The 19,289-nt window shown below is 38.1% G+C and overlaps 2 protein-coding genes across 2 annotated transcripts in view; one reads left to right on the top strand and one right to left on the bottom strand.

Moving 5' to 3' along the window:
• The window catches only part of LOC126376083 (small G protein signaling modulator 2-like), an 86,712-nt gene extending 74,863 nt beyond the window's left edge, over window positions 1-11,849 (top strand). The window contains exons 8-23 of the mRNA XM_050023254.1: window positions 879-1,003; window positions 2,461-2,577; window positions 3,187-3,323; window positions 3,888-3,985; window positions 4,223-4,361; window positions 4,793-4,980; window positions 5,397-5,541; window positions 5,975-6,134; window positions 6,367-6,556; window positions 6,798-7,323; window positions 7,503-7,663; window positions 7,855-7,979; window positions 8,228-8,407; window positions 8,714-8,840; window positions 9,199-9,349; window positions 9,589-11,849. Of these exons, the coding sequence (XP_049879211.1) occupies window positions 879-1,003; window positions 2,461-2,577; window positions 3,187-3,323; window positions 3,888-3,985; window positions 4,223-4,361; window positions 4,793-4,980; window positions 5,397-5,541; window positions 5,975-6,134; window positions 6,367-6,556; window positions 6,798-7,323; window positions 7,503-7,663; window positions 7,855-7,979; window positions 8,228-8,407; window positions 8,714-8,840; window positions 9,199-9,349; window positions 9,589-9,677 (2,658 nt within the window). The 3' untranslated portion in view covers window positions 9,678-11,849. The remainder of the gene's footprint in view (window positions 1-878; window positions 1,004-2,460; window positions 2,578-3,186; window positions 3,324-3,887; window positions 3,986-4,222; window positions 4,362-4,792; window positions 4,981-5,396; window positions 5,542-5,974; window positions 6,135-6,366; window positions 6,557-6,797; window positions 7,324-7,502; window positions 7,664-7,854; window positions 7,980-8,227; window positions 8,408-8,713; window positions 8,841-9,198; window positions 9,350-9,588) is intronic.
• A 1,951-nt stretch (window positions 11,850-13,800) lies between these two features.
• Window positions 13,801-18,700, bottom strand: LOC126376060 (peptidoglycan-recognition protein LB-like). The gene is made up of 5 exons (XM_050023226.1): window positions 18,512-18,700; window positions 17,477-17,600; window positions 15,911-16,127; window positions 14,769-14,887; window positions 13,801-14,370 (listed from the first exon to the last, which is right to left on the bottom strand). Exons 2-5 carry the CDS (start codon window positions 17,556-17,558, stop codon window positions 14,129-14,131), a joined length of 660 nt encoding a protein of 219 aa, XP_049879183.1. The 5' UTR covers window positions 17,559-17,600; window positions 18,512-18,700; the 3' UTR covers window positions 13,801-14,128.
• Between the last annotated feature and the right edge of the window lie 589 nt (window positions 18,701-19,289).

Raw genomic sequence — 19,289 nt, 5'->3', positions numbered from 1 at the left:
AACTAGGACAAATCCGGGGAAACCCGGACGGATGGCAACCCTACCTCTACGTAATTATGAGGTACTAAACGAACAAATTATAAATTAAGTGAATTGTACCTATTAAATAATAAATGGATTTGAGTTGCCTGTAAGTAGATAAAGATTATTGTTATGACGAAAAAAATAATATTTGGCAAATGGCTAGAGTACCTTTGAGGCAAAGAAACATTTTCTTCTCTATATTTCCAAGAGAGTTGCACTTTTACGAGAGCTTCGGAATGAAATCCTACCCGAGTCAGATTTTTTCTATCTTATTTTCTCTTTGCGAACTTAAAAGAAGCCAAAGTTATTCGTGCATTAGGCTTTCATGAGCGTATCTGAGAGTGGTACTAAACTTATGCAAATATTTTAAATTGGAAGTATCTCTGAGGTAATGGTACCTCCAATATTGAGATGTTTTTAATAAACGTCGTCTATAATGGCCTTGTCCTGTGGCTGAGCGTTGGGCTCACGATCCGGAGGTCCCGGGTTCGAATCCCGGTGGGGATAAATCACAAAAATGACTTTGTGATCCCTAGTTTGGTTAGGACATTAAAGGCTGATCACCTGATTGTCCGAAAGTAAAATGATCCGTGCTTCGGAACACAGGTTACGTCGTTGGTCTCGGTTACTACTTGTCAGGAGTCATGTCAGGGGCCTTTGGCGGCTCAGTAATAACCCTGACACCAGGGTTGGTGGGTTTCTAAACTATTGGTTAATAAATCAGCTAACAGTCTGAAAATGAAGATCCTTAAAGTGTTCCACGGGTCTCTTGAGCTTACGCATAATTTATTTAGAATTTTGAATAAGTAAGTGTTAATAAAATTAACGATGATGATGATGAATGACAATTATAGAAAGACGTAGAGGAACCAATGCCTGGTTACCTGAGTCTTCATCAGACTGCTGCGGGGCTGATCATAAAGTGGACGCCAAACCAACTCATGAATGGATATGCTGAAAGCGAAGGAATTGACAAAAGGTAAGTTTGATGAATTGAAATACTTATATTTATTGTTCGAGTTACAATGGCTACGTATATTATGGTAGAATAGAAACCTTGTATTTATTTCTTATCATTATTAATTGCTTTGATAAAAAATGGATGTTATTTATTATATTAGATGTAGTTCTATAATATCACACCTATTTATTACATTTATTTTGTAGGGTCAGGATGCTTCAGAGACTAAAGCACATTTTTGTAATTCATCTTATAAAGTAATATTTATTGCAATTTGACATTTCATAAAGTCATCCACCTGGCCGTAAGTAATTAAATTATAGGTGACTAGCTTTTGCCCGCGACTTCGTCCGCGTGGCGTGTTATAAAAGAGAGATCTTTGTGTGTGTGGGAGTGCATATCAAATTTCAAGCATTTAACTTATGCAGTTTAGATTTTTTCATACAAATGTTTCTTCCCGTTAATTCCCGTTTCCGTGGGAATTTTGCAATATCCTGTTGCAACTAAGCTTTAAGTTAATTAAGGTACCTGCATGCCAAATTTCAAGCGTCTAACTTAGCGGTTTAGATTTTTTCCCGCTAATTCCCGTTCCCGTGGGAATTCCGGGAATTCCTTTCTTAGTACACCTCTACGGTACCTAAGCGTTTAGGCTGTGCGTTGATATGTCAGTCAGTCAGTTTCTCCTTTTATATATTTAGATAGATTGCGTCGATTCATGGACACGTACCTGCAAATGTCAAATAGCAATAAGTAGTGCGTTTTAAGATGAATTGTTTCGATGTGACCTTTTTGACACTCTGATCTTCATTTATTCAAAAGACAGTTAAGATTATATTTCAGACCTATCACGTTACTTGCAACAAGAAATTAAATGAAATGTTCTATGAGTATGAAATTAGTAAAATTTTCAGCAAGTTTAAATCAAGTTAAATTTTGTTTATAAACAAAACCCAGCTTCTTTATTTTGTTTGCCGCTGTTTTGCGTTGATTTTATTATAATTTGTAGGTACCTACCTGTACCGAACAAGATAACTTTTAATTCTACGAAGTATTCTCCCTTTTGTATTGTTTACTACAATTTCTTTGTTAAGTTTAAGTATATTGAATATCTTTTACTCCTTGAGCTTTGTCTGTTGAAACTTTCAAGGATGGTATTATAATTCAAAATCTTTATTAATTTGAATGTTATAGAAATTAGCATTTGTCTTTTGTAAATCGTTGAAGTTTGCGAATCGCTAAATAAGCTAACGATCGTAAAGGCCTTAATTCTTGGATTTTATTTATCCTCTGTAATTAGAGTGTTAAACGTTATATATTTGAAGTATCTATTATTTTTAATACTTTTTTAGTGAATGTTTCTTTAACAAACTTATACAATTTATACTTTTTCACGTTAGCCTGTTTGTTTTTTATTTTGCATTAATAGGTACTTAGTGCATGTATTTTGTGTTAGTCTAAATGTGTAGTATGTGTAGTATCCGCTGCCACCTAGTGCACTCGTCAGCGTGCCAAAACACCTGTATTCTGTGCAGCATGAGCCCACTGTGCACCGTCTACCGCAGTCGGTGCGCCGGCCCACTGTGCATTGATTGGTATGTCGCTTGTTTTTTGTTTTAATTTATATTTATTTTTTTATTTCGGTACAAAATAATCGCTTTATTATGTTATAGGTATAATAATAGGGATCTATAATCATTGTTTTTCTATTCACCATAGCTTGTGAAGGACATTTATAGCAGTAGATACCCTTGTTAACCCGCGTATAATACATTTAATTTGATCGGAATAATAATGGGTGGAAGATGTGGGATTGTAAGATGTGTAATTGTGCCTGGGAGTAATAAAAAGGGTTATTATTTATGCCTAAAAACAAAGATAAAAGATGCATTGTATGTCTGTTATCCATGAAATTAGAAGGTTAAACGAAGGGAAACTTTTACACCACCATCTATTTTGTTTTTGAGAAACGTAGCCTGGAAAGACGGTGGTGGAAGACAGGAGTCCTAGTACGGCTTTGAAATAGACTACTCTGGGCGCCATCCCACTCGCGTCAGATAGAGTACTGGAGGAAGGCAAGAGGGAAACCACTGCCTTATTATTCCCTAAAAAGTAGCATGGAGAATGCTGCACCGACACGAGCGTGGCTGTTAAATAAGTGATGAGCCTGGAAAGTTCCTCATTAAATGCGTGTCTTATTTCAGCGTGTACTGGGCGATGTCCCTACAAGTGTGTGTGTGGGAGGTGGTGTACGTGCATGTCCATCGCTCGGCCTCCAGCGACGCCCTCATCCTCGTGGGGCAGGACGGCGTGCAGCGACCTCCCATACATTTCCCCAAAGGTAACTTAGGTATTCCATTTTGATGCAATATTGTTTTAGCTGTGATGGGTTCGACATAATGTGATGTGAGGAGCTCGATGGCGCAGCGGTAAACGCGCTCGGTGTGCGATTGTTGAAGTTAAGCAACTTTCGCAAAGGCCGGTCATAGGATGGGTGACCACAAAAAAGAAAGTTTTCATCTCGAGCTCCTCCGTGCTTCGGAAGGCACGTTAAGTCGTTGGTCCCGGCTGCATTAGCAGTCGTTAATAACCATCAATCCGCACTGGGCCCGCGTGATGGTTTAAGGCCCGATCCCCCTATCCATCCATAGGGAAGGCCCGTGCCCCAGCAGTGGGGACGTTAATGGGCTGATGATGATGATGATGATGGGTTCGACATAATCATATAATCCAATCAAGCAGACCTTAACGGATGTGAGCCGTCATTGCTAGACGTTTGTCTGGAAAGGTAATTAATCTCATTATAAAAACCTTTGGAGTGTTTGAAGATAGGATAAGGAACTTCTAGCTGTGTTTTGTACTACCTACATGACATATTCCAACCAATTATGTAATTATTTTGCAGGAGGTAACCTGTTGTCATTCTTGAGCAATCTGGAAACGGGACTTCTGCCTCACGGACAATTAGATCCTCCACTCTGGTCACAACGGGGCACTGGAAAGGTTTGTACGATCGTATTTGCTACCAGATGGTGTATTAAATAGTTCTTTCCTTTTGTGCCCAAGACTGCGAGGATAATCTAGTTAAAGAATGATTTACAAATAATTATTCACTTTCCAAGTTCAACAATAAAGTCGACTGGTCATGTGGGTTAACGTCTATTAAATGATCTAACTTCACCGATCTAAAAGCTCCTGACTTGGTTCATGTAAATAAAAGTGGACTGGGGTTCTCCGCAGGTGTTTGGCCGTGGCAAGCCTCGTCGGCGGCCCATGCCGAGCCTTTGCGAGAGCGGGGAGGCCGAAGAGCCGGACTGGGAAGAAGTAGCCGGTGACTACGTGTTCCGGATTGTCAACAACGCTATCACTGATAGAGAAGGTACATTGGGCAGATAGTCTTTATGAAGTAAAACCCTTGGAAAATATGTATTTTTTTTCGGAAGACCAGTGTTATTAAAAAGGCCTTTTTAGACCTCCTGATTAATTTCAGGAGTTGTTCAACCCTTCAAGATAGAAGGTTCAAAATTTAACCCTTAACCGGCCGGCAATAATTATGGCCCTCTGTATAAGTAGTAGGCTACATTACGCTGACTACCACAACCACAATCCCACCCCAATCTAATCTCTATAAAGGATACTATAACTAGGATTGTGATTGGAGGATATTTTCTTAGGTAAGTATGTCCATTGCCAACTTCATCATTTCGCAAATAGTATAGCGGACGGTGCAGCCTCCAAATGATCAGTCTATACATTAGTAGTCATCTTTTGAAAGTATTCCTATAATATGAAGTCAATGTTGCTCTCCAGCCATGCGCCATTCGCTTCTGGAGCGCGCCGTGCACTCTCCGCCGCGCACCCCGCGCCGCCCGCTGGCGTCCACATCCACCACGTCATCAGACTCCTCAACCATGTCCGTGGACTGTCCGCAATCAGCTGGGCTCAACGGTCACCCTCCCCTCACACCGGTCCCACAAGTGCATCACCCGGTGGAACAGGTAATTATTTGGTCATTGCGTTTACTTATAAGGCGGTTAATGGTATTATTTTTAGGCTGGTTCCAGAGCACAGGCGTACGGACCCCCGGAGTGGCTCACGCACACGTTGTACAACGCAGAGTATTCCATATAGAACACGCTGTTGTGTAAAAAAACACTAAAATCTTCATGAATTTTCCGGCAGATAATTCATCAATCATCCCCCTCAGTATTCGTTACGGTGTCACTAGCACCCATATCTACTCAAACCCAAAAAACCTGTATAATGCAACTGTCTTTTATGAATATCTTGAACACTCGTTTTGGAGTATTAGGCTAACAGTCCGTAGGGTCCCCACGCATTGCTTTGAAATCCTAAAAAGATCCTTAAAGCGGAGGAGAATTAAAAAGAATTTTAGTGTTTGTTAAAATTGCAGTCAGCGTCAATAGAGCTAGTGTGCAGCACGATGCGGCGGCAGATCATCTCGAGAGCGTTCTACGGCTGGCTGGCTTACTGCCGGCACCTGTCCACTGTCAGGACTCACCTCAGTGGCCTCGTGAATCCCAACATCGTGCCCAGAGGTAAGTAGACATAAACATACTTACATAAACTGCCTATACTTATACGTCCCACTGCTGGGCACAGGCCTCCCCTCAATCAACCGGAGGGTATGGAGCATACTCCACCACGCTGCTCCACTGCGGGTTGCTGGAGGTGTTTTTACGGCTAATAGTCGGGACCAACGGCTTAACGTGCCCTCCGAAGCACGGAATCATCGTACTTTTTCGGACAATCAGGTGATTCAAGCCTGAAAAGTCCTTACCAAACCAAGGACAGTCTCACAAAGTGATTTCGACAATGTCCCCATCGGGAATCGAACCCGGACCACCAGATCGTGAGCCTAACGCTCTAACCACTAGACCACGGAGGGCTGTTACTTACTACGTGGTATTTAAACTTGTTTAAATAAAACCAATTAAATAATCTAAATTAAGTACTTAACTGATGTTTTAGAAGGTGCTGAAGCTGGCCTAACAGAGGAAGTATGGCGGTCAATGATGGACGATGAAGGCATCCTGAGTGACAAAGATGAAGTTTATCGGCTCGTCTACTACGGCGGCGTCCAACACGACATCAGGAAAGAAGTGTGGCCGTATCTACTTGGATATTATGAGTAAGCAGAATGTTTTATTAATTAGAAGTGTAGATATTTTAAATAAAAAAAAAATGATAGGGAGATATTCTGTAAGTAGTTACATTACACACATCAGAAAAGGTTAATGATTTAACTCAAAGTTAATTATTTATTATCTTCCTCAAATAACATTGCCTAAAATTATGAACTATCATAATATTTTTTAGATATATTATTAGCAGTATTAATGGGATTACTTATATTTTTCTAGATTCGGTTCAACAGCAGAGGAGAGGACAGAGCAGGATGCGGCATGTCGTCGCCAGTACGAGACGACGATGTCGGAGTGGCTTTGTGTGGAGGCTATCGTGAGGCAGCGCGACCGGGAAGCCACCGCCGCCTCCATAGCCAGACTTACTGAAGCTTCAGGAAAACCTAAGCCAGTTGAGGTTGAACCGGAGGTAATATTATTAACGAGGGTGTAAGATAGATTAAGAACACGTAACCATTATATAGCATAATCCAAATAACTGGGTACTTATTACTCAAGCGAAAAATAGTATCTATACGACGAAGCAAAGAAAAGTATTTAATTTCATTATTTTAACATATTTTAATTGTAAATGTAAGTATCTGTAGAAATGAAATACGGGGTTCATGATTTTTCTTTGCTAAATAAATAACTTTTTAATAATTTATTAGGTATTCGAAGACGACTGCAGCGTCATATCAGACAACCCACCGGTTGTATCGCCGGAGCCAAGCGAAAACGAACAGAAGAAACCCGACAACAAACCAATCTTGTCTCGAGCACCGAGCATAGACGAGGTTGAGAACATAGAGATGGACTCAGAAAAGGAGAAGGAAGATACGATAGTTAACGGAGAGACTGAGACGGGTGATAGTAGGGAAATAGATATAGACAGTCTAAAAGACTTAGATGACGATGAAGAAATACATATAAAGAGTGTAGTACAAAATCCAGATTTGAGAAGAGAAAGTATAGCGGAGATTAAGAGGCTAGCAGAGAACATAGTACAAAAGGGAGAAGGGAGAGGGCTACTGTGTAGCATGGATAGTGGAAACACGAACTTTAATGGCAGTGATATGAGATCGTCCTTGGATGAAAGTCAGCCAAGTCCACATGAGCAACGCACAAGCGTAATTATAACAAACCCTTCAGTGGATCTGGCTGCTGGTGGATCACCAGCCTCTGGCGGTACAACAGGTAAAACCTATATACTGATACAATACAAATACACTTTATTGCACCAAAATAAAAAGAAATAATTACAAAAAGTCTCTTAACTAAGTACATGGCAAATGGCGGCCTTATCGCTAATGCTGATCATAACTGACTGTTTGTTCCCCAATCTCTTTGCGTCATCGATTCCATTACTGTTCTAGCCAATGTAAGCCCAGCCCGCAGTCCTCTGGGAGTGGTTCGAGAGGAGTCTCACTCGGCTGGAGCATCGTTTGATACTCTCGAGCCAAGTAATGCTGATCCTCGACCACCGAACCGGTCAAATTGTGCTTCGCCTGCTAGCTCTAATGGCGGCGTTTATTCTGTAAGTACCTATTCTCCTCTTAAATAATGAGGTTATATGGGATTAAGGGGTTCTGTCTAACTTTAGCGAAAGGGATAGACGAGTACACATACATAACCTCTCTCCCATAGACACGGAAGAAATATTTACTTGCTTTCGTACGTTATACAGTTTCATATATAATTATTATAATAACGATTTTCCTTTTCCAGAATGAATTAGTGGAAAGCTTCGCACTCAATTTGCATCGTATAGAGAAGGATGTACAAAGATGCGATAGAAACTACCCTTTCTTCACAGATGAAAATCTTGACAAATTAAGGAATATTATGTGCACGTACGTATTAAGTAGGAACCTAATAGTCTAAGAAGATGCGAAGTATTGCGAAATTCGCTTTGCTAACGAGGGCTCAATCACATTTACGTTTGATTCTACAGGTAGTCGATCTTTAGACCAAAACAAATAAGCAAATAAAGCGTACTTAGCTAACAGGATAAACATAAAAATCAGCAGTATCTATCAAACAGAGATTTTGAAAATGTGTTTAACCAGTAGGATACTTAGAAACTCTTCCTACTTTACAGATTCGTATGGGAGCACTTGGACATGGGCTATATGCAAGGGATGTGCGACCTGGCGGCGCCGCTGCTGGTCATGATGAAGGAGGAGGCTGCTGCGCACGCGTTGTTCGCGCGCCTCATGGGCCGGGCGAGGGATAACTTCCCGTCGGGGCAGGCAATGGACGCACACTTTGCTGATATGCGGTAAGATTGGAACCCATTTACAAGCACATTGACAAAGTCATTTATGAAGGACATGTTTAAGTTGTAAGAAGGTTTTTTAGCTTTTGACCAATATACCACCGTGACCTTTTCCTGTGTGTTCTCTTTTTGAGTTTCCCTACGTTTGCTCCTAGGGGCCCTTCGTTCATCGTTGCGCCATGTCAAAGGCAATTTGGAGACGTCTTCGACCTCAAAATTTATGACATGTAACATGAAAATAAGTTATGAAAATGTTAATTATGAAAATCTATTCTCTTCAAATATTAACCATCTTTCGTTGTGTGGTAGGTCCCTGATCCAGATCCTGGACTGCGAGTTGTACGAGCTGATGCACGCGCACGGTGACTACACGCACTTCTACTTCTGCTACCGCTGGTTCCTGCTCGACTTCAAGCGAGAACTGCTCTATCAAGACGTGAGGATTTGTTATTCGTACTAATAAGATACTACGTTTGAGATATTGGAGAACTTAAAGAAAGATTTTCATTCAGGCTTGCGTCTTGTCCCTACGTTTCCTTATGTCTTTTCAATCATCAATCTTGAATGTTAATTAAAGTAATACCGATCTCTTTTCCTTCGTTTTGTACTATTCGGAATATACTTTCGATTAAGCTACCTCTCTATAAATTTGTATTCTTTTCAAGGCAGAGTTTTAAATCTATTACGCTCAGTACTACTGCTTTTATGTGACGTTGATTTTCCTCGAATGACATCCGAGTTTTGGCGCGAATCATCTACTTTATCTTGAACCTTATAGGCCGTAAACTCTTCAGGTATTTGCGGCATGGGAGCTGATCTGGGTGGCTCGCCACGTAGCCTCAGAACACATGGTGCTGTTTATAGCGCTGGCCCTGCTCGAGACCTACCGTGATGTCATCCTCGCCAACACCATGGACTTTACTGACATCATCAAGTTCTTTAACGGTGAGTTTTTTTCCATCTTGAGTTCTGAATACTGTTTTTTTCTGCAAGTTCTTTTATTTCGATTTTTTTGAAGTCGATTATAGTACTTACTGATGAGTATGCTTCTAACTACTAATAAGGGCAATTTTGAAATAGGAGCTAAGCAACTTCAAAACTTGACCTTTTATCGTGTCGTTTTTTTAATAGGGCAAATCATCAAGTTATCATCAGATTTTTACTTTGACTTTATATTTTTCCAGAAATGGCTGAACGACACGATGCAGCCGCAGTACTGTCTCTCGCAAGGGATCTCGTGCTTCAAGTTCAGACTCTGATCGAGAACAAATAGAAGCCAGATTCTGATACAAAGCTACGAAGTTACTGATCATCGAAATGATTTATTTAGTACGATGAAGTATTTAGCAAAATTGTAAAAAAGATTAGAAAAAATAAAATAAAACTTATTTTCAAAATTATAGTAGGAAATTTTATAATTATACAGTATGAAAAATAAAAAAAATAGGTGATTAATTTTTAGATACTTTTTCAATACTTAACTGAAAAAAATATTTAATTTCCAAAGCTCAAAGATAATAGTTATTTTTAAAAACATGAATTTTCAGAATTTAATTCTTAAAAAAATTAACCTGATGTTAACATTTGGTGTAGTGTATTATTGGAAAAAGTAAGGATCAATTAGAGATACTGAATATCAATTTGGAAACAGGAATATAACTCAAGATATGGATAGAGAATATGTTAAAACTCAAAGTATGAAAACTCAGTGTATTAATTCATAATGATGACAGAATAATATGCATTATGAAAAATACATACCTATAGGTATCGATACTGAAATAAAAAGTTGTAGAGAATGAAACATACTTTCGAAAGATATCATCATCAAATAAACCAATTTATAAGAAATACCTACTAGCTCTCGAATTGTCACTTCGTTTCTCACAATTTATATGTAGTACAATTACTCTACCTAGGTAGTACTCGATATATTTCGAAATTACGTTTCAGGCTCACTACAGGGATGGCAGTGGGTGGTTATAATCTTTGTGTACTTAAGTATACTTATTTTTCCATTATCACTGACTACAGACTTACTTATGACATCTTAAACTGAATAACATAATTATTGAAGTAAATATTCTAAGCCTGCACATTGTACCTATTCAACATAGGTATCCTACCTTCAAGAAAAGTTCAATCCTACCTATTGTATATAAAACTTACCTATGGCATCATATCCTTATAATATCAATACCTTCTTCCTCCCGTGCCTTGCCCTCGATATCACAAGTATCCAGATAACTTATATTAAATTATATTAATTATATAAATATAAAGAACTATATTCGTTATATGTCCACGCTTCTTGTATTTCGTCCAAGCATACGTGACATCTGAAGTACAATTATGAGCTAATTTTATTTACAAGATCCTCTCTTATACATATTTTAACATAAAATAAATATAAATAGGATATTATATTTGTTATATATAGTTTTATTGTTAGCGCTTCCAAACGACACTAAAGATCTTGGATCTAAATGTTATTATATCTTTACAGTACACATGATATCGTTTTAAAATATATTTATTATGTATATAAAATGAGTTTCGACTAAAATATACAACCCTCAACTTATCTCTAGGTATAAAATAAAATAGACGAAAATTATATTTATTTACGGTTTTATTGAGTATAATAGCTCCTATATTATATTCTGATATGTCTTTATCAATAAATTTATATGTATACTTACTGTAATATTGTTAAGGCTTTTTAGATGTTCTGTGCTGACAGTTCGAAACCTAAACGTTAATGTATGTGTGATATATACGCTTATATTGTCCTCCCAACACAAATCTATTTCTGTTTTATAACGGGCCTAAAGTCCAAAATAATGTTTAAGCTAAGCTTTACATCCCTCACTGTGTTATGAACACATGTAAGTGTCAAACGTAGTTAAATGTTAAAGTAACATCAAATACAAGATCTATTTAATTTATAAATATTTTGAATATTAATGTTTGTACGAATATAATGTAATGACCATTTTGAATTCTTTGTTGCCTGTGGTCTGTAGTCGTTTCACGGAGTCTTACTTACTAAAGGCCTTTGAAATCAAGTCAAAATTAAGATCATATAGTAGGTACAAGGTATTAAGTAAATATCTTGTAAATAGCTGTAGTATCTAAATACCTACTATGTATAACTGTCAAACAGCATCTATGTGTGAACTGAATACCTTCTTATGCATTTTGAAAATTTAACCCAAGCAAGACCTGATTACAAAAAAAATATTGATCTACTTTTTCTTGCTACGTTCTTTAGTGATTATAATAAATATCTGCTCGATAGGACTTTCACGACTAGGCTACAGGACCGCAGGTATCAAAGGTTTTTTAATAATTCGCACTTGTTACTTAAGAATGAAATAAAATGAAATGTTTCAGTGTACAGTCGTGTAGATTAGTTTAAATATAAAACGTCATTGCAACTTCATTGTCCTGTGTAGTTTCACATTGGATGTTGTCGAATAACCCTTTCCTCTTCAGTATGTAACACAAAATATCAGGTACATACGTACCTATATTTGAAAAGTTAATCAGTATTTTGTGTCTTGTCTAGTTCATGTCGATGGTGAAAAGTATCGTCAATTTGAGAGGGATACTTTCTCATAATGCCCAGGGTGTGGTAGGTAGCAGAAGATAAATCTATCTTCCTCGGAAAATCTCCATTCTTGCACTCTTTTGTTAGGCCAGTCAAGTGCGCGCAATACAATTTATAACTGTTTGGTACAGTATTACAGTGCGACATTATGCCGCTGCTTTTTTCTGCCGCGCGGCGAAAAACTCGTAGTGCGCGCCTGGCCTTCGAGAAAAAACAATTGACCTTATATCCACATGACCAGTGCGTTTAAAGTTGCAATGCATTGCAATTTGCATTGTAATAAATCTGTTTGAACTTATGTTTTTCTCATCATCACTTTAACGCAACGAGTAAAAAATAATATATAAGTAAGTACCTAATGGTGTCAAATTCTATATTTGGCAACAGTGTGAATTGGCCATGATGATCGTCAATTTTGGACAATTGTTGTTTTGATTGCGTCGTTCATGACATCGTCCGCAGATTTTTAGATGTCTGTATTATTATTATTAGATGTGTGTATTCAAAGGCATTAATGTCAACTCCAGGCTGTGCTTTTGTTTTTAGATAGTCATTTTGTAAAAGACAAAGTTGCAGGTATATGTATTACATACGGTGTATTCTTAAAAACTGTTAAACAGTATTAAATAATATTATAAGGCCCTTCGCCAGTTAAATGGAAGAACAAAGAAGAGATTGACAAAGACTTTTTGGTGCGAACAGCGATAATTTTGAAAAGAAATAGAGTTTCGTTCGTAAAATCAGTCTGAAAGTCTACGAGATAGGCAGTTGCGGCGATTGAGTTCATGTATCACAATATAAAATTCACTAGTTTAAACAAAACTTAGAAATTCATAGCCAACTTCGTACTTAGTTATGTTAGTGACTAAATTGTTCACTGACAAGACCCACGTAGGTACCTACCATCGACTTGAATAGGCATCTCAATTATAACGAACTAATGTAGGGATGTATCAGAAAAATGTATTAATTATTATCATGTGTCTAAAAACGATTTATAATGAACAATTATTTTTGTGAATCTTGTCATTAAAGCATGTTTCCATTTTATCTTGTTGTTTTGTTTTCGGTTAACTCCCTTTATTAATAAGTGGGTGAGTATAGGTAAATAGATACACAATTTTACTATGTTTAATTTTATTTCAATAATTTATTACAATATTTATTACATTTCTAAATATATTTAAGCCCAAAAATCCATCTAAATCCAGGATGTTTTAAAGACAGGCCAGGTTAAGAGTACTCTGAACCGACGAACACGTAGGTATGAAGACTTTCATGAGAGTGGAAGAGAAAGTGGTGTGTTTGTAAGTAAAATTCCGTGCTTACCCCAACGGGGAATAGGCGTGATCATAATCTTATGTATGCATGCCAAACACAAGACTGGATATTCGCTGTTGTACAGGCACACACGCGAAAAAACCTACCTATTTACAAACTATAATAAATAGCTGCAGTTTTATATTATATTCTATTCTAAACTGCATTATCTTTAATAATACAGAGGTATTATTCTCGTTGCCATTATTATTATTATTATGTCGTTTCCATATCTCGGGCCTATGGAGTACCGGAGCCTTAAGCCCCTTAAACTTCTTATTTCATGGATAACAGATATACGCATCTTTTATGTCTTTTTTTGGGCACCCTTGTTATCATGCCCAGGCACATCTTCCACCCAGTATAATTCTGATCAAAATAAAAAGAGGCAATATAAGTAATAAGTAGCAACATAATTCTTCACCATATCTGATCCAAATATCAAGCAATACTTAATTATTTTTATATGCTTCTGCTATTACATTGTAAGTACCCGAGAAATGAGAAAATAGGTAATAATGACGCAACGCCATTTATATTTTTTTTTTGGGTAACGTAGCTTGGAAAGTGTCTCATTGTTTTTATATCCTATTGTGTACAATAAACTGTGAAATAGAGAATAATATTAACCTTTTCACGGACAGAGACCATGGGTCATTGATGGTTTATAATAGGTAGTATGACACTTTGGACTCGGAACGTCCGTAGACGTGCTGTCCTTGAAAGTGTTAATATTTAACGCGCGTATACGCGCATAGTGGTTTGAGTGTAGGTATCATTTATGATTTTGCCTAGTGGGAAAATATAAGTTTAGGTTTGACTTCATCTTCAACAAAATTCGTAGCTAAGTCTAAGGTACCGTCAAAATGCGGCCACGTTGATATATGGTCGTATAAAGTTTGCCCAGGACACTCGGTAGGACGGACCTGTCGGTGACCGACCAGCTTATAGTCTTCTCGGATGAAGCCCTGGTCTACTCCGTACTGGATAAGGGCTTTGGTTTTCTCTAGCTGATGTGAGGGGGGCAGGGTATCTGAAAATTTTCGAGGATTTTTAGGATTTCCTTTGGAAGTTGACCAGCTACCTTGGGCGGTATGCTTTCGCAGAATGCCTACCATGCTTTAGGGAACGGAGGTGTACGTAAGTTGTGCGTCACTCGGAAATAATCTTATCTTTCTCAAGATTTGTAGCGACATGATGAGATCGCTTTTTTCGACGTGACTCATTGAAGGTTTGCCTCAAAACAATCATTTTTACGGGATAAAAATATCGAAACAAACACAAGTTTAACCCTTTCACGGACAGAGATCATGGGTCATTGATGGTTCATAACAGGTAATATGACACCTTGAGATCGGATCGTCATTAGACGTTCTGTCCTTGAAAGTGTTAAACAAGTTTGTAGTAAGTATTTAAAGTTCTTAAACCTACCATTCCAGTTTCCAATCAAACATATGCCGATGCTGTGAGTGTTAAAGTGTTTGGCGTGTGCGCCTAATATGGTAAAACCTCGGCCCTCGTATGCTTTTCCGTCGCTGCCTACCGCGAAACTGAAAAATGACAGTATTCATTAGCCGGATACATTTCTTAAAGTGCCTCTCTTCTCTATCTAAAATACTTTCGATGCGCAAACAAAAAAAAACTACGTAAGGAACCATCAATCAAAATGGTCTATGAGAAAATTCGCGCCACCGCAATTTCACATTAAGACGGATTTCACATTTGCAGTGGCGGCCCTAGTAAAATATTTAGCTGGTGCGAAACCCCATAGTGACACCCCTCAGCCCCTTATTATACAAAATGTTTCGTTTAGTTTACGGCCATGGAAATTTACCTATTTTTATCTTTTAAAATGTTGCTTACGGCCACCCAGTACATGAGTTATATGTGGCCTAACTTCATCGGGTTAGATTGCGGCCAGGGTGAACCAGTTGATTTTGCCCCATAATAATGTGGGTCCGCCCTTCCAGGAGGGGATCACGATCTTAGTAATGTTACCACTAATTTCAGTCAATTGTTATACTTAACACGGTCACTGTGTAACTGAAAGTTAAATATCAACCCCCCACGTGCAATGTTATTTTAAGATAAACTCATTGGAATTTATGTAAGTACACGTACAGTCATGAGCAATTATAATGTATCCACTTTAGGACTCTGTCGCACTAACATATTTGACATTTAGTGTTTGTGTTGTGTTTGTTGTCGTGTAATGTTTATTATGAATAAAGAATTGAATTGAATTGAATGTGACATGGTACCAAAGTGTATATGTCGTAGTCGGATTGTATAATCCGCTGTATTACATTACGGCTAGCTGTTTTCAAAAACAGGGCCGTTTTGTAATGCGGCGATTCAACGATTAGCTGTATTGAATGCGGGTAAGTAAAAAACCGCCGAAACGTATTCGTAATGTAATAAGGCGAGGGATTAGCCGCCTCTTTGACAGTTTTTAGTTCCGATTCTTAACACTCATGGCGCTGCCTGTCATAACAACAACAATGATTTGTGGTTCATACACAGCAAACGTGTTAATGTACGCGTAGGTACATAAAAATGAAATAAAAACTTACTTGTATCCGATGTCCCACCACTTGTTCTGGTCTATATGCATGCTCTGCATAGCCCTCATGGCGTAGCTGCATTCGACCAGGTTCTTGCAAGCTGGTGGGATGTAAGAGTGGTGGATGACCACGTATGGGACTGGGGTGCTTAATGGTTTCGTCTCTAAGGGAGGACGCGCGTGCCACTCCTGCCTTTTGACGTAAATACTATCTTCGATTGGGTTTTCTGGAAAATTTACAGTTTATATATTGTTTGAGGTTTATGCGGTTATTATCATAATTAAAACACATAATACTGGGTTCTTACCGCGGTCTTCTTCTATATTATCAACCCCATCAACCCTGGTGTCAGGATTACTATTTAGCCGCCAAAGGCCCCTGACGTGGCTCATGTAACGACTACTAACTTACATCAGTAACTAGTAACCGGGGCCAACGGCTTAACGTGCCTTCCGAAGCACGGATCATTTTTCTTTCAGGTTATCAGCCTGTAATGTCCTAACCAAACTAGGGATCACGAATAATGTGATATGTCCCCACCGGGATTTGAATCCGGGACCTCCGGATCGTGAGCCCAACGCTCAAACCACTGGACCACGGAGGCCGTGGTAAGAACGTGGTATTATGTGTTTTAATTTATAGTTTGTTTCATTAATATCATGTACCCACTTTAGAACCCTGTCGCACTATCAAATTTGACATTTAATGAAATTTACGGTTTAATTTGTAAATTATGTCAATGGGCTAAAGATAACAATATAGATAGTACTTATAGTATTATTCTAACAGATAGACACCAAACTGTAATACCTTATTGAAAGTGATACATTTGACTCATGTCGGACGTTAACAGATGGCATGTCATTGTTTTGAACATTGATTCATACCAGCCAAGTAGGTATTATCAATCATACAACATTACATTGGAAAAAATATACTTATCACATTTTCCTTACGATATATTAGTGCCTACTAATATTTGATAAGCACAAAGCAAGCGGTGTAGCAAGCAAGGGGGCTGACAGCCTGACAGAGAACTAAATTGGAGATGTCCTTAAAAATTGTTTAATACGGTCTATTCTGAACCGAGGCGTGTGTACGAAACAATTAATGAATGTGTTTTCTTTTGACGAGACTTATTGTAGGTTTGGCTCAGATGACATTGACTACTTGACCGGACAAATGCGGAGCACTAAGAGCTCTCACTCAGGTGGAGGAAGCAAGTGAAGTATGTCAGGATCTAAGCCAATAGAGTTCCATAGTCTACGCGTATCCTGGTGGGAAAAGAAGAGTGATATTATATCATAATCATCAGATGATGATTAACTGTTAAAACCGGATGACGTCATCCCGTTTTAATAGGGTTCGCTTACCTAACCTGAAGATTTTGACAGATACAGTTTTTTACAGAAGCGACTGCCTATCTGTCTGATTTTTTTTGACGTGACTTATTGTAGATTTTCCGCAGATGGCATTAACTACTTGGCCGGCCTGTCTGTCTGAGTCATGAGTGTAAATTATGTAGATATAATTGTGTACTTATTTAAAATTTGATAAAACAAAGTTGATTCTTACCTTGAGAGTGTTGAGACATGGTCGTCGGTATCGCGTGTAAATGTCCCGCGATCGCCAGAGTTATCGAAGTAAATAATAACATTATCAACACGACGTCTGCTGTTTATCAGTCTTTTCTTGAGATCTGCAATGAACCACGGTATTTGACATAACATACTTTTGTATTACACCATTTCAGTGTGGAGTAGCGTGATAGGGTGTAAGTACTTTAGAATATAGAGCCTTTTCCTAGAGGCATACGCATAAATAATTATTGAGAGAAGACAACAATTTCGTCGTTTTTTGCTTTAATTATATATCTGTGTCAGATACTTAGTAACTGCAAATAGCCAAATTTAATGATAAAAATATTGTAAACTATTACACTTATATATTTATACTATTACCAAAACAATAAATACACATATAGGGACAGGTGGGCATGTAATGATGATAGGATGAAAGGCATTATACAACAACTAGGCGTCATCAGGCATTTCATCCTTTTGTGGATATACCACCAATCCGTACTAAGCGTTTTGCCACTTCCTTTTTGATGCGAACTTCAAAGGTCTGGAAATATCTGCTATCGTCTGTTTTTCCGACTCGTTTTAAACTAGGAGTCTTTAAGGCTAGAGTGAATAGGTATTTGCTAGGTAAGCGTGATCCACCCTAGACCACATCGTCACTTAACATCAGGTGAGATTATATTTAGAAAAAAAGAAAAAAAAAAGTAACGAGGAAAGTTTGAGTATGAATATGGATGGACCCAAGGGGTAGGAGGAGTAGGGGACGACCCAAGAAAGTGTGGACGGATTGTGGAAAGACGGATATGTGTGTGAAAGGTGTGAGTACCGACATGGCGACTGACAGAAATGAATGGACGAAGAATACATGCTGTGCCAACCCCACCTAACTACCCAACTAGAGAGGGATAAGGGTAGGATGATGATGGATGATGACCAAAACAATAAGCAACAGTAATAGGTTTAGTATCTAGGATGTAAGCGGGGCATTCAACTAAGAATATTATATAACATAACATGAGTTACTCACTCGCACTATCCTCTTCACAAAGTGATTTTCGGCCTTATCGATGCCGCTTATATAATCTAGTTTGATCTACAATATACTCGCCACACTATTGACGAAACCATCGTCTTGTTTTCGTAACCTTTGGCACTTGTATTTCCTCTAAAAACCTTTTAAATTCCCGACATGATGGCTCTACGTACAGTCGGTCAATGGTGGCGATGTAGTATAGACGTTAATTTATATAGAAGGTTGTCACTTCGGTATTTCCCCGTTGTTCGGGCAAGTAGAAAATTGGCTCAAGCGCCTGAGAGCAGCTTCAAATTTCGTCAAACTGGTTTCGTAGAAATGCTGACATAAATAGCGGTTAATACTTCAGCATATCGTATACATGTATGTATATATCGTATCAATGACGAGATCCATTTTTCTTTATGAGGAAGAATGTTTCATACGAAATGTTTGGAGCCGAGGGTATTTTAGAAGCCAATGAGGGTTTTTCAAGGGTACGATCCTCAAAAACAATACAGATGGCGCTGTAAAGATGTTCTTTCGTTTAGCCTTCTAATTTCAAGGATAACATACATATGCATCTTTTATCTTTGTTTTTGGGTATAAGCGATGACTCTTTTTATTACACGCAGGTCCAATTACATCTTCCACCTATTACTATTCTGATCAAAATAAAGAGAAGCAATATAGGTAGCAACATAATTATATTCATAATGTGATCCAAATATCAAGCAACAATTATTTTTATATTATGCTTCTTGCCATGGATTAATTATGTAGGTACCCGACT

Source organism: Pectinophora gossypiella, chromosome 20 (genome assembly GCF_024362695.1).
Source record: "Pectinophora gossypiella chromosome 20, ilPecGoss1.1, whole genome shotgun sequence".
NCBI lineage: Eukaryota > Metazoa > Arthropoda > Insecta > Lepidoptera > Gelechiidae > Pectinophora > Pectinophora gossypiella.
This window is presented reverse-complemented; position numbering and strand designations above follow the sequence as displayed.

Bases quoted from the DNA above. Each gene is read 5' to 3' on its own strand.
- LOC126376060 (XM_050023226.1), bottom strand. From the start codon at position 17,558: ATGTTATTATTTACTTCGATAACTCTGGCGATCGCGGGACATTTACAC. The intron at 16,128-17,476 runs GTAAGAATCAAC...TAAATTTTCCAG, and splicing joins CATGTCTCAACACTCTCAAG to AAAACCCAATCGAAGATAGT. The intron at 14,371-14,768 runs GTAGGTTTAAGA...GAAAATTTTCAG, and splicing joins TTTGATTGGAAACTGGAATG to ATACCCTGCCCCCCTCACAT.